This window comes from Ammospiza caudacuta, chromosome 5 (assembly GCF_027887145.1).
Source record: "Ammospiza caudacuta isolate bAmmCau1 chromosome 5, bAmmCau1.pri, whole genome shotgun sequence".
Classification (NCBI taxonomy): Eukaryota; Metazoa; Chordata; class Aves; order Passeriformes; family Passerellidae; genus Ammospiza; species Ammospiza caudacuta.
The window spans coordinates 76355563-76370671 of NC_080597.1; the positions used below are offsets into that span (position 1 = coordinate 76355563).

At 44.0% G+C, this 15109-nt stretch overlaps 1 protein-coding gene across 2 annotated transcripts in view; it reads left to right on the top strand.

Annotated features, from left to right (window-relative positions):
* Positions 1 to 15109, top strand: part of EXOC4 (exocyst complex component 4) — a 371202-nt gene that overhangs the window by 107528 nt on the left and 248565 nt on the right. For both annotated transcript variants that reach the window (XM_058805259.1, XM_058805260.1), the window contains exons 8-9: positions 1705 to 1850; positions 8018 to 8106. In XM_058805259.1, the coding sequence (XP_058661242.1) occupies positions 1705 to 1850; positions 8018 to 8106 (235 nt within the window). The remainder of the gene's footprint in view (positions 1 to 1704; positions 1851 to 8017; positions 8107 to 15109) is intronic.

The following is a 15109-nucleotide window of genomic DNA, read 5'->3' on the forward strand; positions in this document are numbered from 1 at the left end:
AAACCCCATCCCTGGAAGTGTCCAAGGCCAGGCTGGACGGGAATTGGAACATGGGCATGGCAAGGGGTGGGACTGATCTTGAAAATCCTTCCCAACCCAAACCATTCTAAGGAATATCAAATAAATTTGTACCCAAATTAGAGCCAGTCCTCGGGATATATTTGTTAAAAACAAAGCCATGTTTCTGTCAATTAGAATTTTTGTGAATTTTGGTCGTTTTCCTACTCAGAACCTAAAAATTCCAGCGACACAGTGAGCGTGTTTTAGCCCAGCTGCTGAGCTCTGTCCTGTAGGAGCAGAGTTTGTGATAATTGGGAGTGGGGCTGCCCCAGCCCATCCCCAGTGGGTTAAAGCTGTGAGGAGCAGGTGAGCAGCATTGGTGGTGATGAGCCATGGAGTGCCCAGGGGTGCTGAGCTACCCCAGAGGGCACACAGGGGCACTGCATGAACATGAGGGCATAAAAGATTGGGCTAAAGAACAGCAAGGGCCAAGGTTTGAAGCCTTCTGGAGTAGATTGGTGTTACTGTGTATGGGGTAAAGCTTTCTGACATTGTAGGGTGACACTCTGGGTATGGTGGCTGTCTCAGCTGTGACAATGGAAGGATGGATGGTGTAGGCACAGAGTTTGAGGTGATTGGGAGTGGGGTTGCCCCAGCCTCATCTGTAATTGGCTCCAGCTGTGAGAAGCAGGTGAGCAGCACTGAAGGTGATGAGCCGTGGAGTGCCCAGGTGTGCTGACCTACCACAGAGGGCACACAGGTGCCATGCATGAACATGAGGGGTATAAGAGGTTGGGCTAAAGGACAACAAGGGCAGAGGTTTGAAGCCTTTTGAGGTGGGATGGTGTTACTGTGTATGGGGTGGAGCTTTCTGATGTTGTAAGGTGACACTCTGTGGGTCGTGAATGTCTCAGCTGTGACATGGGCTGTAACATTTAACACTGTACAGGATTTGAAAAATATAAAAGCTTAAATTCTAAGGCATCACCAGAACATGCTTCAACCTCATGATGGAATGGTTGGGTGGGAAGGTGTAGGCACAGAGATAATTGGGAGTTGGGCTGCCCCAGCCTCATCCCTCATTGGCTCCAGCTGTGAGGAGCAGGTGAGCAGCATTGCAGGCAATGAGCCATGGAGAGCCCAGGGGTGCTGAGCAATCACAGAGGGTTCGAGCATGGCACCACACAGGTGCCATGCATGAACATGAGGGGTATAAAATGTTGGGCTAAAGAACAAGGGCAGATGCTTGTAGCCTTCTGAAGTGGCATAATGTTACTGTATGGGGTAAAGCTTTCTGATACTGGTGACAATCTGGGTATTGTGGCCATCTCAACTGTGACAATGGAAGGATGGATGGATGGTGAAGGTACAGAATTTGTGGTAATTGGGAGTGGGGCTGCAGCCCAGCCTCACCCCTAATTGGCTACAGCTGTGAAGAGCAGGTGAATAGCATTGCAGGTGATGAGCCAAGGAGTGCCCAGGTGTGCTGACCAACCCCAGAGGGCACACAGGTGCCCTGCATGAACATGAGGGGTGTAAAAGATTGGGCCAAAGAACAAGAAGAGCAGCTGCTTGCAGCCTTCTGATGTGCCACGATGTTATTGTGCATGAGGGACTGTTTAAAGCCTCCTGAAGCTGCCTGGTGGTGCTGTGTGCCTGGTGCCCTGTGTCCTGCAGCCTTGCTGAGCTCTGTCCCTCCCCCAGATGCTGCTGACCGAGTACCTGGACATGAAGAACACCCGTGCAGCCTCGGAGCCCTCGGCCCAGCTCAGCTACGCCAGCTCCGGCCGCGAGTTTGCCGCCTTCTTCGCCAAGAAGAAACCCCAGAGACCCAAGAACCCTCTCTTCAAGTAAGTGCTGGGGGTTTTTAAAGCTCTGCTAAGCTGCCTTTGGTCCCTGGAGTGCTGCTGGTAATGGCACTTTCACAGTGTGAGAGGTGTGGAAGCTCCTGGATGGGGATTTAATGCCCGGAGCTGAAGATCTGTTCCGGATTCAGCGCTGGGCTTTAGAGCTGAGCTCTTCCCAGGGCTGGGAATCCCATTACAGGAGCTGCTGCAGAGCATGGAGTGATCCATTCTGCCTCTCTTTGTCCGTGGTAAATTCAGGAGCTGTTAGAGGGAGCGATAAAGGGCGCTGGACAAAGGGAATTAAGATAACTGTGTAATTACTGCATAGACTAAGCACTTAATCCTGTCACTAACTCCTTTAATTCAGCGGTCAGGCTGCAAAGAATTAAGTGGTTGGGAGGAGAGTGTAAGGGAGAGGAGGATGAGAGAGGCTGGGTGGCCAAGGGAAGGATTTGGGAGAGCAAATTTGTGCAGCAGTAAGGAGTGAGGAGCTGCTGAGCAGTGCCAGTGGGAGAGGAGATTCACACTTGGATTTGGGGAAGCTGTGCTGGAATTTTCTTCTCTTCCACCACCTGCCTGTGCTGGCCATCCTCTTGGGCCTCTTGAGGATTTTGGAGAGGACCTAGAAGTGCTGTTTTGTGCTCCCAAAAAGAGTAGATGTCCTCTCATACTACCTGAGATTCTAGTTGTAAATCCAAGTCTGCTTTCCCAGCATGAGCTCTCCTGCAACCTGCTGTTATTACAGGTTAAGTGTTGTCTCCTTCCCCTGTCAGCCCATGATTATTACCTCTCACCCTTTTTTTTTAACCCCCTCATGGCCATTTTGGGCTGAGAATTCCACTTGGAATTTACTCTGACCTGCAGATGGATATTGGAGTTCATCCCATGTCCCTGGGTGTACAAGGATTCAGTGAGGGTTTTTTTGGGGGTTTGAGGACTAAGTTTGGGATTAAAGCTGGAGGGATGAGGCTGCTGTGGCTCACCTGGAGCAGGCTGAGGCTGGGCAGAGTTTGTCAGCAGAGAGGAGGTGGCTGTGATTGTTCAAGGGAAGGTGAATCACCTCGTGGGAGCAGCATCTCTCCCCACTCCTGTGCTGTCACCGAGTGATGCCATCCCTGCAGTGACAGCAGCACTTATTGGGATCTCTCATTTGCTTATCTGTCAGCTGTCACCATATCTACGGAAATCTCCCTTGAAATGGAATTTCTCAGCCCACTGAGGTTTGTACGTGTTTGATGGAGTGTTATTCTTGTCTCCCCTCCCATCTTCAGTGCTTTCTGTGCCAGGCTCCTTTCCATTAGCTCTGTCCAAATCTCTCCTCTTGTCACCACAAAATCTGCATTTCATTCCTCAGCACTCTTAGGGCAGGGCTCCACCTCGTGTTTTGCTCACTGGGGGATGCAGGTGTTGGTGCTGTGTCCTGTGGTAGCTTGTGAGCTCATTTAATTCATATTAAATACTGACCTAATTTAATTAATATTAAATATTTCTGCTAGTTATGTCCTCAAGGAATAGAGGGAAGTTGTGTCCTGCTCTCTGGAAATCAGGAGCTGGTATTTAGAAGGAACCCAGAATCCTTATTTCCTTCAAAATTGATATAATAAAAGATAATATTTATTTAGTTGCTTGAAAAAGCTTCTGATGAAGGGGAATTTGGATAATTTATGCCATGATAATTTTTTCTTTTTTTTAAAACTTTTTTCTCTTCCCAAAAGTAGCCAAGGGCATGCTCAGGTTGCCAGCTCAGTTTTCCAAGATAGAAATCAGGAAACAAGACAGGAGTGAATTGTACAGGCAAGAGTTAAACACCCAATAAATCAGTGCCAGACTTGGCTGTAATTCTGTGTAGTTGTAAAGAAAACAAAAATGTTTTGAAGGCTTTGTGGGAGGATCAGCATTGGGAAGGCAGTTACAAGGAGTTGAGTGGGAACAGGAATGTGGGGAAGGGCAGCTTGAGGATGTGGCAAAGGAAGGAAAATTGGAGAGAAAAAGTGGCTGGTTGTGGAAAAGAAAGGATATAGGGGAGCAAAACTGGAGGATGGCTGTGGAAAAAAAGGGGAGAAAAACTGGGAGATGGTTGTGGAAAAAAGGGAGAAAACCTGGAGGGTGGCTGTGGAAAAGAAAGGGAAATGGGGAAAAAAACTGGAGGGTGGCTGTGGAAAAAAAAGGGAAATAAGGGAGGAAAAACTTGGGGGATGGTTGTGGAAAAGAAAGGGAAATAGGGGAGAAAAACTGGAGGGTGGCTGTGGGGGAAAAAGGGAAAGAAATGGGGGAGAAGAACCTGGGGAATGATTGTGGGAAAGAAGGGAAATGGAGGAGAAAAACCTGAGGGATGGTTGGGGAAAAGAAAGGGAAATGGGCGAGGAAAGCCTGGATGGTTGTGGGGGAAAAAGTGAAATGGGGGAGAAAAACTGGGGGATGGCTGTGGAAAAGAAGGGAAATGGAGGATTAAAACGGGATGGTTGTGGAAAAAAAGGGAAATGGGGGAGGAAAATTGGAGGATGGTTGTGGAAAAGAAGGGAAATTATGGGGGAGAAAAACGGGAGGGTGGCTGTGGAAAAGAAAGGAAATAGGGGAGAAAAACTGGGGGATGGTTGTGGATAAGAAGGGATGAGGTCTGGGTTTGGTGCCTGGAAAGAGCTGTGGGGTAATGCTGCTCTTGTTGTCTCACTGAGGACAGAAAGGAGCACGTGGGGAGCACAGAGCCAAGAATTTACAGCCCTTTTAATTAAAATCAGAAGGGTTTGTTGTATTTTGATAAATCGTTATTAGTTCAGTTGCAATAACAGCAACACTCAAGAGTCCAAATTAAAGCAGAAAAGCCTCATTAATAGTAATAATCTTAACACTAGTGCCCAGGAAAGCTGTGAGATGCTTTCCCCTGTCCCCGGTGTGATGCTCTTGTTCCCAGTGTCCCTCTGAGGCTGATTCCACCTTCCTGAGCTGTGGGCTTGGGGAGGGACTGAGGGGTGCTGCAGCAAATCCTCAACATCTCGAGGTCTTCTTGAGGCAGAAGTTTCCTTTCCAAACCTGAGGTGTCTGCTGTCTCAGGTTTGGCTTTTATATGTTTCCTATTCTGTGCTGCTTTGGTGTGTGGGTCTGAGCTTCACATTCAGGGATGGTGAGAGCAGGGAGACAAAACAATTCCTGCTCCAGCTGGGCACCAAGGACAAATTGTCACTGTCCTGTTTTCTGAAAAATCCCTTCGCCAGGAATTCTTCTCCTGGGAAGATGAGAAGCCTCAGAGAAAAAGGAAAACAATATTATCCCATTTGCTTCTCCTGTGTTTTGCTGCTTTGGAATGTGGTTGGAGATTGTTTATCCAACAGGTGATTGTTCCATTGGTTTCATGGGAATTGTTTTGTCTCATTGGCCAATCAGTGCCAGGCTGTGTCAAGGCTCTGGAAGAAGTCAGGAGTTTTCATTATTATCTTTTAGCCTTCTGTCTGTATCCTTTCTGTATTCTTTAGTATAGTTTTTTACAGCATAATATACTGTAAAATACTATAATATGATATGATATGATATGATATGATATGATATGATATGATATGATATGATATGATATAATATGATATAATATGATATAATATGATATAATATGATATAATATGATATAATATGATATAATATGATATAATATGATATGATATAATATGATATAATATGATATAAATATAAATATAAATATGTTATAATATAAATATAATATAAATATAAATATGATATACTATAAATATTATATTAATATAGATATAATATTAATACTTTATTAATATTAATACTTTATTAATATTAATATAATATAATGTAATATAATATAATGTAATATAATATAATGTAATATAATATAATGTAATATAATATAATGTAATATAATATAATGTAATATCCTTCTAAGAATATGAAGTCAGATTCATCATTTCCTCCTTCATCCCGGGGACCCAGCAAATACCACAACAAATGCCCCAAATCTCAGCCCAGGAGCACAAACCCCGTGGGCTGGAGAGAGAAAAACAAGCAGGGTGGGACTGCCTGGGCTAAAGCTGCAATGGGACAATGAACTGCAAGGTGCAAATGGAGCAGAGCTGATCCCAGGGAGAGACCCCGGCAGCGCTCGTGCATTTTGGGGCCGTTTTGGGTCATCTTGGGTGCAGCCCTGGCTGGGCTCTGGTGCTGCCCAAGGGGGATCCATGGATCCTTTCCATAAATCCCTGCTTTATTCTGGAACTCTGCCCAGCCTCTGCTCTAGCTCAGATTCTCAAGGCATTACGTCGCTGGGGCTGTTTGAAGGTGCTTCCTTCTCCCTGGTCCCCAGAGCCCATCCAGGCACTCCCAGGAAATGCAATTTTTGCTTCTTTTTTCTGCTAAGGTTGGAATTAAATGTGTGAGACAGTATTTCTTGTTAGACTCAGATGTTTATTATTTATGTGTATTACAGTCTCACAAGCTGTGAGTTTTGTAGCCCTTAATTTTAATAAGCTAAAAATGGAGACGTATCTCTTTCGACAAGGTTTTTTAAGGATAAGCTGTCTAATTAAGAAATGTCACTTAAATGATTTTTACTTTTAACCCAATAGCTAACTACTTGTGGCTTGTAATGGGGACTTTATCTAATTACACAAAACCACCGAAATGGAGACGTTTTTATCCAATTACACATAACCACCCAAACTTATGAAGAAGGTAAAGAAGGACCAGCTTCTGCCCTAAAACTTCTATCTTGCTTTATGTATATATTACTATATTCTAAAATTTTAAACTCTTATTTTTCCCACCCTGTGATATCACACACTTCTATTCAAACTATACACTCATCATTTTAGTTTTATTATTCATTTTTGGATGGTTTTTCTACAGCCTCAGGTCAATGCAGTGTTCTCTTGGGGGTCAGTGCCTGAAAGTACAGAAATTGTAAAATTCTCAGCAATCAGGGTTCCAACACCCAGGATTGGTTTTGTTTTTTGGGGTTTTTTTTGGGAAGTGCCTGCCTGGGGAACATCCCTTGGCCACGGGACTGTTGTGGTCACAGGGACGTTGAGGTGTCCTCGACCACTGCGGTGTCAGACCAGGGCCCAGTTTGGGGCCTTTTCTATGAGTGCCAAAAATCCTCTGGATGGTGCAGAAATGGTTGGAAAATATTTGGATTAGTCCTTGTGGATTATTAGAGCCATACAGTAAATAATAATTGATTGGTCCCTAATTTCCAAGAGAATATTTATATATTATTAAGAGCTGAAGGGTGCTTATATTTTACATTTAATGTTTTAATAAGATACATTTTATATTCTAATTTTATAAATAATACATTTTATATTTTTATATTTAGTTATATTTAATTTATGTTTATATTAATATTTTTATATTTATATTAATTTTATAAATAATAAATTTTCTAGTTTAATTTTACATATTATTAAGAGCTGAAGGGCGCTTATATTTTACATTGAATATTTTAATATATGTTTTATATTTTAATTTTATAAATAATACATTTTATATATTTATATTTATATTTAATTAATATTAATATTTTTATATTTATATTAATTTTATAGATAATACATTTTATATTTAATTTTATATATTATTAAGAGCTAAAGGGTGCTTATATTTTACATTGTATATTTTAATAATATACATTTCCTATTTTAATTTTCTAAATAATACGTTGTATATTTTTATATTTATATTTAATTTCTATTTATATTAATTTTATAGATAATACATTTTATATTTAAATGTATATATTATTAAGAGCTAAAGGGTACTTATATTTTACATTGAATATTTTAATAATATATGTTTTATATTTTAATTTTATAAATAATACATTTTATATATTTATATTTATATTTAATATTAATATTTTTATATTTATATTAATTTTATACATAATACATTTTATATTTTAAATGTATATATTATTAAGAGCTCAAGGGTACTTATATTTTACATTGAATATTTTAATAGTATATGTTTTCTATTTTAATTTTATAAATAAGACATTTCATATTTTATATTTGGTTTTATTTATATTAATAGTGATATTCTGTTTATATTTATATTAATTTTGTAAATTATACGTTTTATATTTTAATTTTATATCTTTTTAAGAGCTGAGTGGTGCTTCCAGTGCCTGAAACTGAGTGAATTCCTTTGGATTGCAGGTTTGAATCCTCATCCCATGCCATCAGCATGAGCGCCTACCTGAGGGAGCAGAGGAGGGAGCTGTACAGCCGGAGTGGGGAGCTGCAAGGTGAGCAAAGGGATCCTTGGCAACTGCAGAATTCCCTCCTGCACGAGCTGGAATTTCCTGCCCAGCCTCTGGCAGGAATTGATCTCTGCCCTGACTCTCTCCAGGATTTAAGCTCTTGTTTATTATCAGGTTGTGAAGGGTTTCTCTTAATTCTCTCAGCTTTTACAGCTGGAGGTCAAGGTCTTAAAAAATATTCCTGAAACAAAAGGTGAAATACAAACGACCTCACCCTGAGCACTGGGTTTGGGTGTTGGAGTTATCTGGGATATTTATCTGCAATTTATTTCCTTACTGTGATATATTTCCTTACTGTGATACTTAGCCTGCGTTGCTTTGGGAGCTGAGCTCAGGCAGCTCCAGTTTGAAGCTGGATGGACTAAATTGACCAATTCTTTGTGTTTTCTACACTTGAGGAGCTTGCAGATGGTGAACAGGGGCACTTGGGCTGCTTTGCTGGTTTCTGTTGCCCATGGCAGTGCTGTGTGTGCCCAGGGAAGTGTTCCTGCTCTTGCATGGCATCATTTCCCTTGTTTCTCCTGGATGATCCAGTGGTTGGGTTTGGCAGCAGAATCCAGGGAATATCCCAAGACAAATTCTTTGTGTCATCTATTCCAGTTTCTTCCTGAGCTAATCATGACAAGAAAATAATTTCTGTTCTTCAACTACTACATTGATGACCAAGGGCAGAAATTTTCCTGGAACTCTTGTCCATGATAATTTTCAGCTGGCTGTTAATTGAGGATGTTTTATAATTTGCAAGAGGATTTTTGGATGCCTTTGTGTTCCCTTCCTCCTTTCATGACCTGGAGCTACCTTGGATATTTATCTGTATCTTTACTGTGATACTTGCCCTGCATTGCTTTGGGAGCTGAGCTCAGGCAGCTCCAGTTTGAAGCTGGATGGACTAAAGTGACCAATTCTTTGTGTTTTGTGCACCTGAGGAGCTTCACAGGGTTTGCAGATGGTGAACAGGGGCACTTGGGCTGCTTTGCTGGTTTCTGTTGCCCATGGCAGTGCTGTGTGTGCCCAGGGAAGTGTTCCTGCTCTTGCATGGCATCATTTCCCTTGTTTCTCCTGGATGATCCAGTGGTTGGGTTTGGCAGCAGAATCCAGGGAATATCCCAAGACAAATTCTTTGTGTCATCTATTCCAGATTCTTCCTGAGCTAATCATAACAAGAAAATTTCTGTTCTTCAGATGTAATGACCAAGAGCAGAATTTCTGCTGAAACTCTTGTCCATGATAATTTTCAGGTGGCTGTTAATTGAGGATCTTTTATAATTTGCAAGAGGATTTTTGAATGCCTTTGTGTTCCCTTCCTCCTTTCATGACCTGTCCTCAGCAACAATTTAAACCCACAAGGATGTAAGAAAAAAGCCTTGAGAGGCAGAGATTGTTCTTGGGACAGCTTGATTCACTTGGGTGACTGCAGAAGTGTGTGGTTATTAATTGTTGTGGTGTTTGAGGGTCCCAGGATGAGGGAAGAGATGAGAATTGACTCCAAGTTCTCAGAAGGCTGATTTATTATATTATGATATTATATTAAATGAAATTTATATATTAAAACTATACTAAAGAAAGAGAAAGGCGATATCAGAAAGCTAGAAAATAATGAGAATAAAAACTTATGACTGACCAGAGTCTGACACAGCTGGGCTGTGATTGGCCATTAATTAAAAGCAATTCATGTGCTGGGTAAGCAATTCTCCAAATCATATTCCAAAACAGCAAAATATGGAGAAGCTGAGGCTTCTCAGGAGAAGAAATCCTGGCAAAGGGATTTTTCAGAAAATGTGTGTGTGACAGAGGTGAAATCAGCACTGATGATCAGGGGTGTAATGGCTCTGTGGTGAATTCTGAGATCCTTTTGGGTGGACTGAGAAGGAGGAACCTGGGGGTGACTGTGGTGTTGTTCACAGGGGTGCCAGGACGAGGGAAGAGATGAGGATCTGACTCCATGTTTCAGAAGGCTGATTTATTATTTTATTATCTAGATTATATTAAAAGAAAATGCTATAGTAAAACTACTACAATAATAGAAGAAAGGATTTAATCAGAAGGCTTGCAAGGAATAGAAAAGAATGAAATTATAATAAAATCTTGTGACTGACCAGAGAGTCCAATACAGCTGGACTGTGATTGGCCATTAATTAAAAACAACCAACATGGGCCAATCCCAGATGCACCTGTTGCATTCCACAGCAGCAGATAACCATTGTTTACATTTTGTTCCTGAGGCCTCTCAGCTTCTCAGGAGAAAAAGAACCTAACAAAAGGGTTTTTCATAAAATATCCTGGTGCCAGCTGCCCACCCCTGACCCCACAGCCTGTGGGGTGAAGGGATGTGGAGGTACTGCCAGCTCAGCTGGGATCTCACCTTTCACACGCCTGGGAGGTGCTGAGCTCACAGCTCTCTCTGCCTTTTGGGATTCAGCTTCTCACCTCCAAAAGTGTCACATGGGCAGGAAATGTCCCCCAGGTCAGGGGGATGAGGTTAATGTTCCATCCCATTACCAGGTTTGATTCCAGGAGGATTTCGGTTCCTTCTCCTTAGTTATGAGCTCCCTGTTACAAACTGCAGGACAAGTGTGAGCTCAAAGCCCAGAATTTTGTGGCTATTGAGAATTTTGAGCTTTTGGGGGCCATCAGGACTTACAGCACTTGCTCCAGTATTTCCCATCCCTTTGGGATGAGTCCTGTTGCTTTCTGTCATTCCCAGTTGTCCAGGTGCCTTTAAAAACAAGCAGAGAACAGAACTGACCTTCTCCATACCTGTGTCCTCCTCCAGGTACCTCGTGGCTGAGATTGGGGGATTTTTGTGGTTGTTTCTATTACAGTATTCTATTATTTCTATATTTGTGGTTATTTCTATTACACTGAGGGTTTTAAGGAGCTCCTGTCCTGGGTTTGGAGCTCATTCAGAACCAGATTTGATGGAAGAGTGGTTCCTTAGGGATACAAGACAAATGTTGGGGCAGCATTTGGGATGAGAATTTTGGAGCATTTCCAGGAGAGGAGGGTGCAGCAGAGCTGCTCAGGGAGCCTCGCTGGGCAAGAACAAAGCCCAGGAGCTGACAAAGAATTAAAGGACAAAAGAGGAATTAATGTGAAGATGGCCAAGGTCCTGCTGCCCTTTGCAGCTCAATTGGAAGAGCCTGGACATGATGCAATAGGTGACAAAAAGTCAGTGTGGGGAGGCAGTGGGGACAATAGATGAGATGACTTTGCTGAGATTCTTCACAGTTGAAGCATCAAGAAAATTTCCCTTTGAAGTTGATGTTAAAAATGCAGTAACCTCTGTCTCTATTATGAGCTGCTGTTCCCTTTTAGGTTGCTCATTAATCTTCCTGAATCCCAGACCACAGCAAGATCTGCATTTGGATTTTTTTTTTATAGATATATATTTTATTTTTTTTTATCCCTTTTAAAGAGAAATACAATTTAATTGTTCAATCAGGTTAGTGGAAAGCAGGCATGTGACACTCTGTCTTCTGTGAACACTGCACAGTTTCTGTTCCCAACAGCCTTATCCACAGGGATGATTTTTCAGTGGCAGCAGGGGGAGGGTGACTTGTTAGGAAATCTTTTTTCCTGAAAAGATCTTCAAAGAAACATATGCATGAAAAGAAAGGAATTTATAAAAGTTTAGCTCACGCTAACTTTTCCACATAAGAATTTAATTTAAATAGCCTTAAAAATGTGTGAAGATCAGAGTGATGCTTTGTCATTAACCCCTTTGATTTGGACTGAAATAGAGCAGAGCATGAGGCTCACATTATCCCTCAGAGGGAGAAAGGGACCTGCTGCAAGTGGTTTAGAGCTGGAATTCTTCTGTTTCCTTCCACTGAAATTGCAGGAGAAAGACTTTGGCCATATGTTTTTCCCCTTGAAGTTGGCCACACAAGTTCTCTGACAACTGCCATTAAAAAATAAAGGTGGGGGCAAGAACAGAAGTGAAATGTTTGCTTCTGGATTGGTACAGGCTGGGAGGGCTGGGAATGTTCCCTGGAGCAGGGAAGGCTCCAGGGAGAGCTCCCAGCACATTGCAGGGCCTGCAGGGGCTCCAGCAGAGCTGCAGAGGGACTGGGGACAAGGCCTGCAGGGACAGCACACAGGGAATGGCTCCCACTGCCAGAGGGCAGCCATGGGTGGCATCTTGGCAATGAGGAATTCCTGCCTGGGCTGGCATTGCCACAGCAGCTGGGGCTGCCCCTGATCCCTGCAGTGCCCAAGGCCAGGCTGGAGCAGCCTGGGATGGTGGCATTGGAATGGGATGGGCTTGAAGGGCCCTTCCCACCCAAACCATTCTGGGATCAAGGAGGCTCAGAATCCATCTCGAGGAATTTTTATGGAAGTTGGGGATGGCAAAGGGAAGGGAGACCCTTCCTGGAGTGCTGAGATTGCCAGTGAAGCCCCCAGACCCCAAAATCCCTTCCTAGAGAGGAGTCGGGGTGGGGATGGATCCAATGCCAGGCTGGGAGAGCTGGGAATGGAGGGAATTCCCTGGAGAGGGAGCCTGGGGTGGGATTTTGGGAAGGGATTCCCAGAGCAGCTGGGGCTGCCCCTGATCTCTGCAATGCCCAAGGAAGGATTGGAGCAGCCTGGGATAGGGGAGGTGTCCCTGGAATGAGCTTGGAGGTCCCTTCCCACCCAAACTGCTCTGGGATTCTGGGATTTGGGACACTCAGAATCCATCCTGGGGGATTTTTGTGGAAAATGGGGAGAGAAAAGAGAGGAGAAGGGAAGGGAGACCCTTCCTGGTTTGCTGAGATTGCCAGTGAAGCCCCTGGGCCCATGAATGTCTTGGAGAGGAGATGGATCCAATGTCAGGCTGGGAGAGCTGGGAATGTTCCCCTGGAGCAGGGAAGGCTCCAGGGAGAGCTCCCAGCACATTGCAGGGCCTGCAGGGGCTCCAGCAGAGCTGCAGAGGGACTGGGGACAAGGCCTGCAGGGACAAACCAATCTGGGGTTTTAGGGACCTTCCAGGTTGCTCACCTCTGGGAAAGGATGACAAATGGGGCAGTAAAACAAAGCTCTGGTGTAATAACGCAATAAATTATGGTGGATAACTTTTAGAATTAAAAAATGCACTGATTTTTGTCTTGCTGGCTGGGTGATAAATGGAAAGCCTTGATACCCCTCAGACACAAATCTAAATTTGGGAAGTGGGTTCATGTTACGCCCCCCTCTGCTGCTCATCCACTTTCCACCCCAGCCTGAAAAATTCCTTACCATAAGGTTTTAACCAATTATAAAAAAAAACCAATGTGAAACTCTGCTAATTAAGATTAGCAGCAGAGGCAGAGAGGATGTGCTATGACAAGGGCACCGTGTAAGGCCAGGTCCAGGGAAAATGCAGTTATTTGTAGGTGCCTTGTTCCATTTGGATTCACCCAGGGGCTGCTGCAGGGAGCCAGCTGTGCTCAGCGGTGACAGAAACCAAAGCTGACATTTGGGATAATGAAAATTTGGTTCAGCACCCCTGCGAGATGGGGGTGATAATGTGTTGTCAGTCAGAGGTGCTGGGGAGGGGGAGAGCGAGCAGGATTCATGTCTGGTTAAAGGAGATGTGGTGACAAGTGGCCTGTGCTGGTTAAAAAATATTCCTGAAGGAAAGGATGGGGAATAAACCATGTGATGATGTGATATGCTGAATTTCCTGCCACATCACTGCTTTTGTCTCATGATGAGCAGGATCACAGCTGGTTTTGAGCCTGGGGAGAGCAGGGATTTTCAGGGTTTTGCCAGCTCCCCCAGCCCCTGGAAATGCACTCCTGGTTTCCTCGGCGTGTGTTGGTCCCGGTGTAGCGGATTAGAGCCACGGCCTCTTCAAAGGCTGCCCAATCAAGGAGGGGTTATTAAAACCAGCCTGCTTTATGACTGAGAATTAATTAGAGGCAGCATTCTCATGCAAAACATCCAATTTTTTGATTAGCGATGGAGCAGGGTTGCAATTAACACTCTAGGAAGCTTAAATTTCCAGCGTTTTGATTCTCGGGAAATGAGATTATCAAACTGGGGTCGGGCCCTTGACAGCAAAAGGGGGATTATGTGTAAGAAAATCGTTTGTTTCTTGATTTTTTCCTCAGAGATTGTTATTAAAGCCACAATGCTTCAGAGGGAGATGCCTAAAAAAAGGGAGGCAGGAGGGTCCCTTTGCTTTGTCAGTGCAAAGAGCTCCCGGTGTTGGGGAGAGCGCGTTTGGCATTTCATCTGCAGCAACAGGTTCCCATTGCTGGGTGGGGTCAGCCTTCCTTTTCCCATCCATGTGGGTTTGTTTCTTTCCTTTTCAACAACATTTTTGATCCCTTCCAGGTGTCTAAATGTGTGTATTGCTGCTTATTAAAGGCTGACCTCAGCCAGCAGTCGAGTCTGTGAAAAAGCATCTCTGTTAATCCTGGAGAACATTTTGGGGGGGTTGAATTTCCCACTTAATTCTTGTCACTTCTCAGGGATCTGGGAGGTGTTGAAAGTCAGGCTGGGGCTGTGAAATCTCTGCTTTGTGTCGGGGACTTTGAGCAAGGTAAGGCAGGAGGAGGGATTTTGGTGTCAGGGTGATGTTTGGTGCCAGTGAGCGCCATGAGTGTCACTGTCATGGAATGGTTTGGGTTGGGAAGGACCTTAAAGATCACCCAGTTCAGTTCCAGCCCCATTGCCATGGCAGGGACACCTCCCACTGTCCCAGGCTGCTCCAATCCTTCCTTGGCCATTGCAGGGATCAGGGGCAGCCCCAGCTGCTGTGGCAATGCCAGCCCAGGCAGGAATTCCTCATTGCCAAGATGCCACCCATGGCTGCCCTCTGGCAGTGGGAGCCATTCCCTGTGTGCTGTCCCTGCAGGCCTTGTCCCCAGTCCCTCTGCAGCTCTGCTGGAGCCCCTCAGGCCACAGCTGCTCTGGGAATTCCCACCTGGGTCTTGACCTCAGGATCCTTTTCTTGAATCTTTAACCCTTGCACTTCTCTCACTTCAGAGCCCAAACACCCCTCAGGTGCCACATGGTCCTT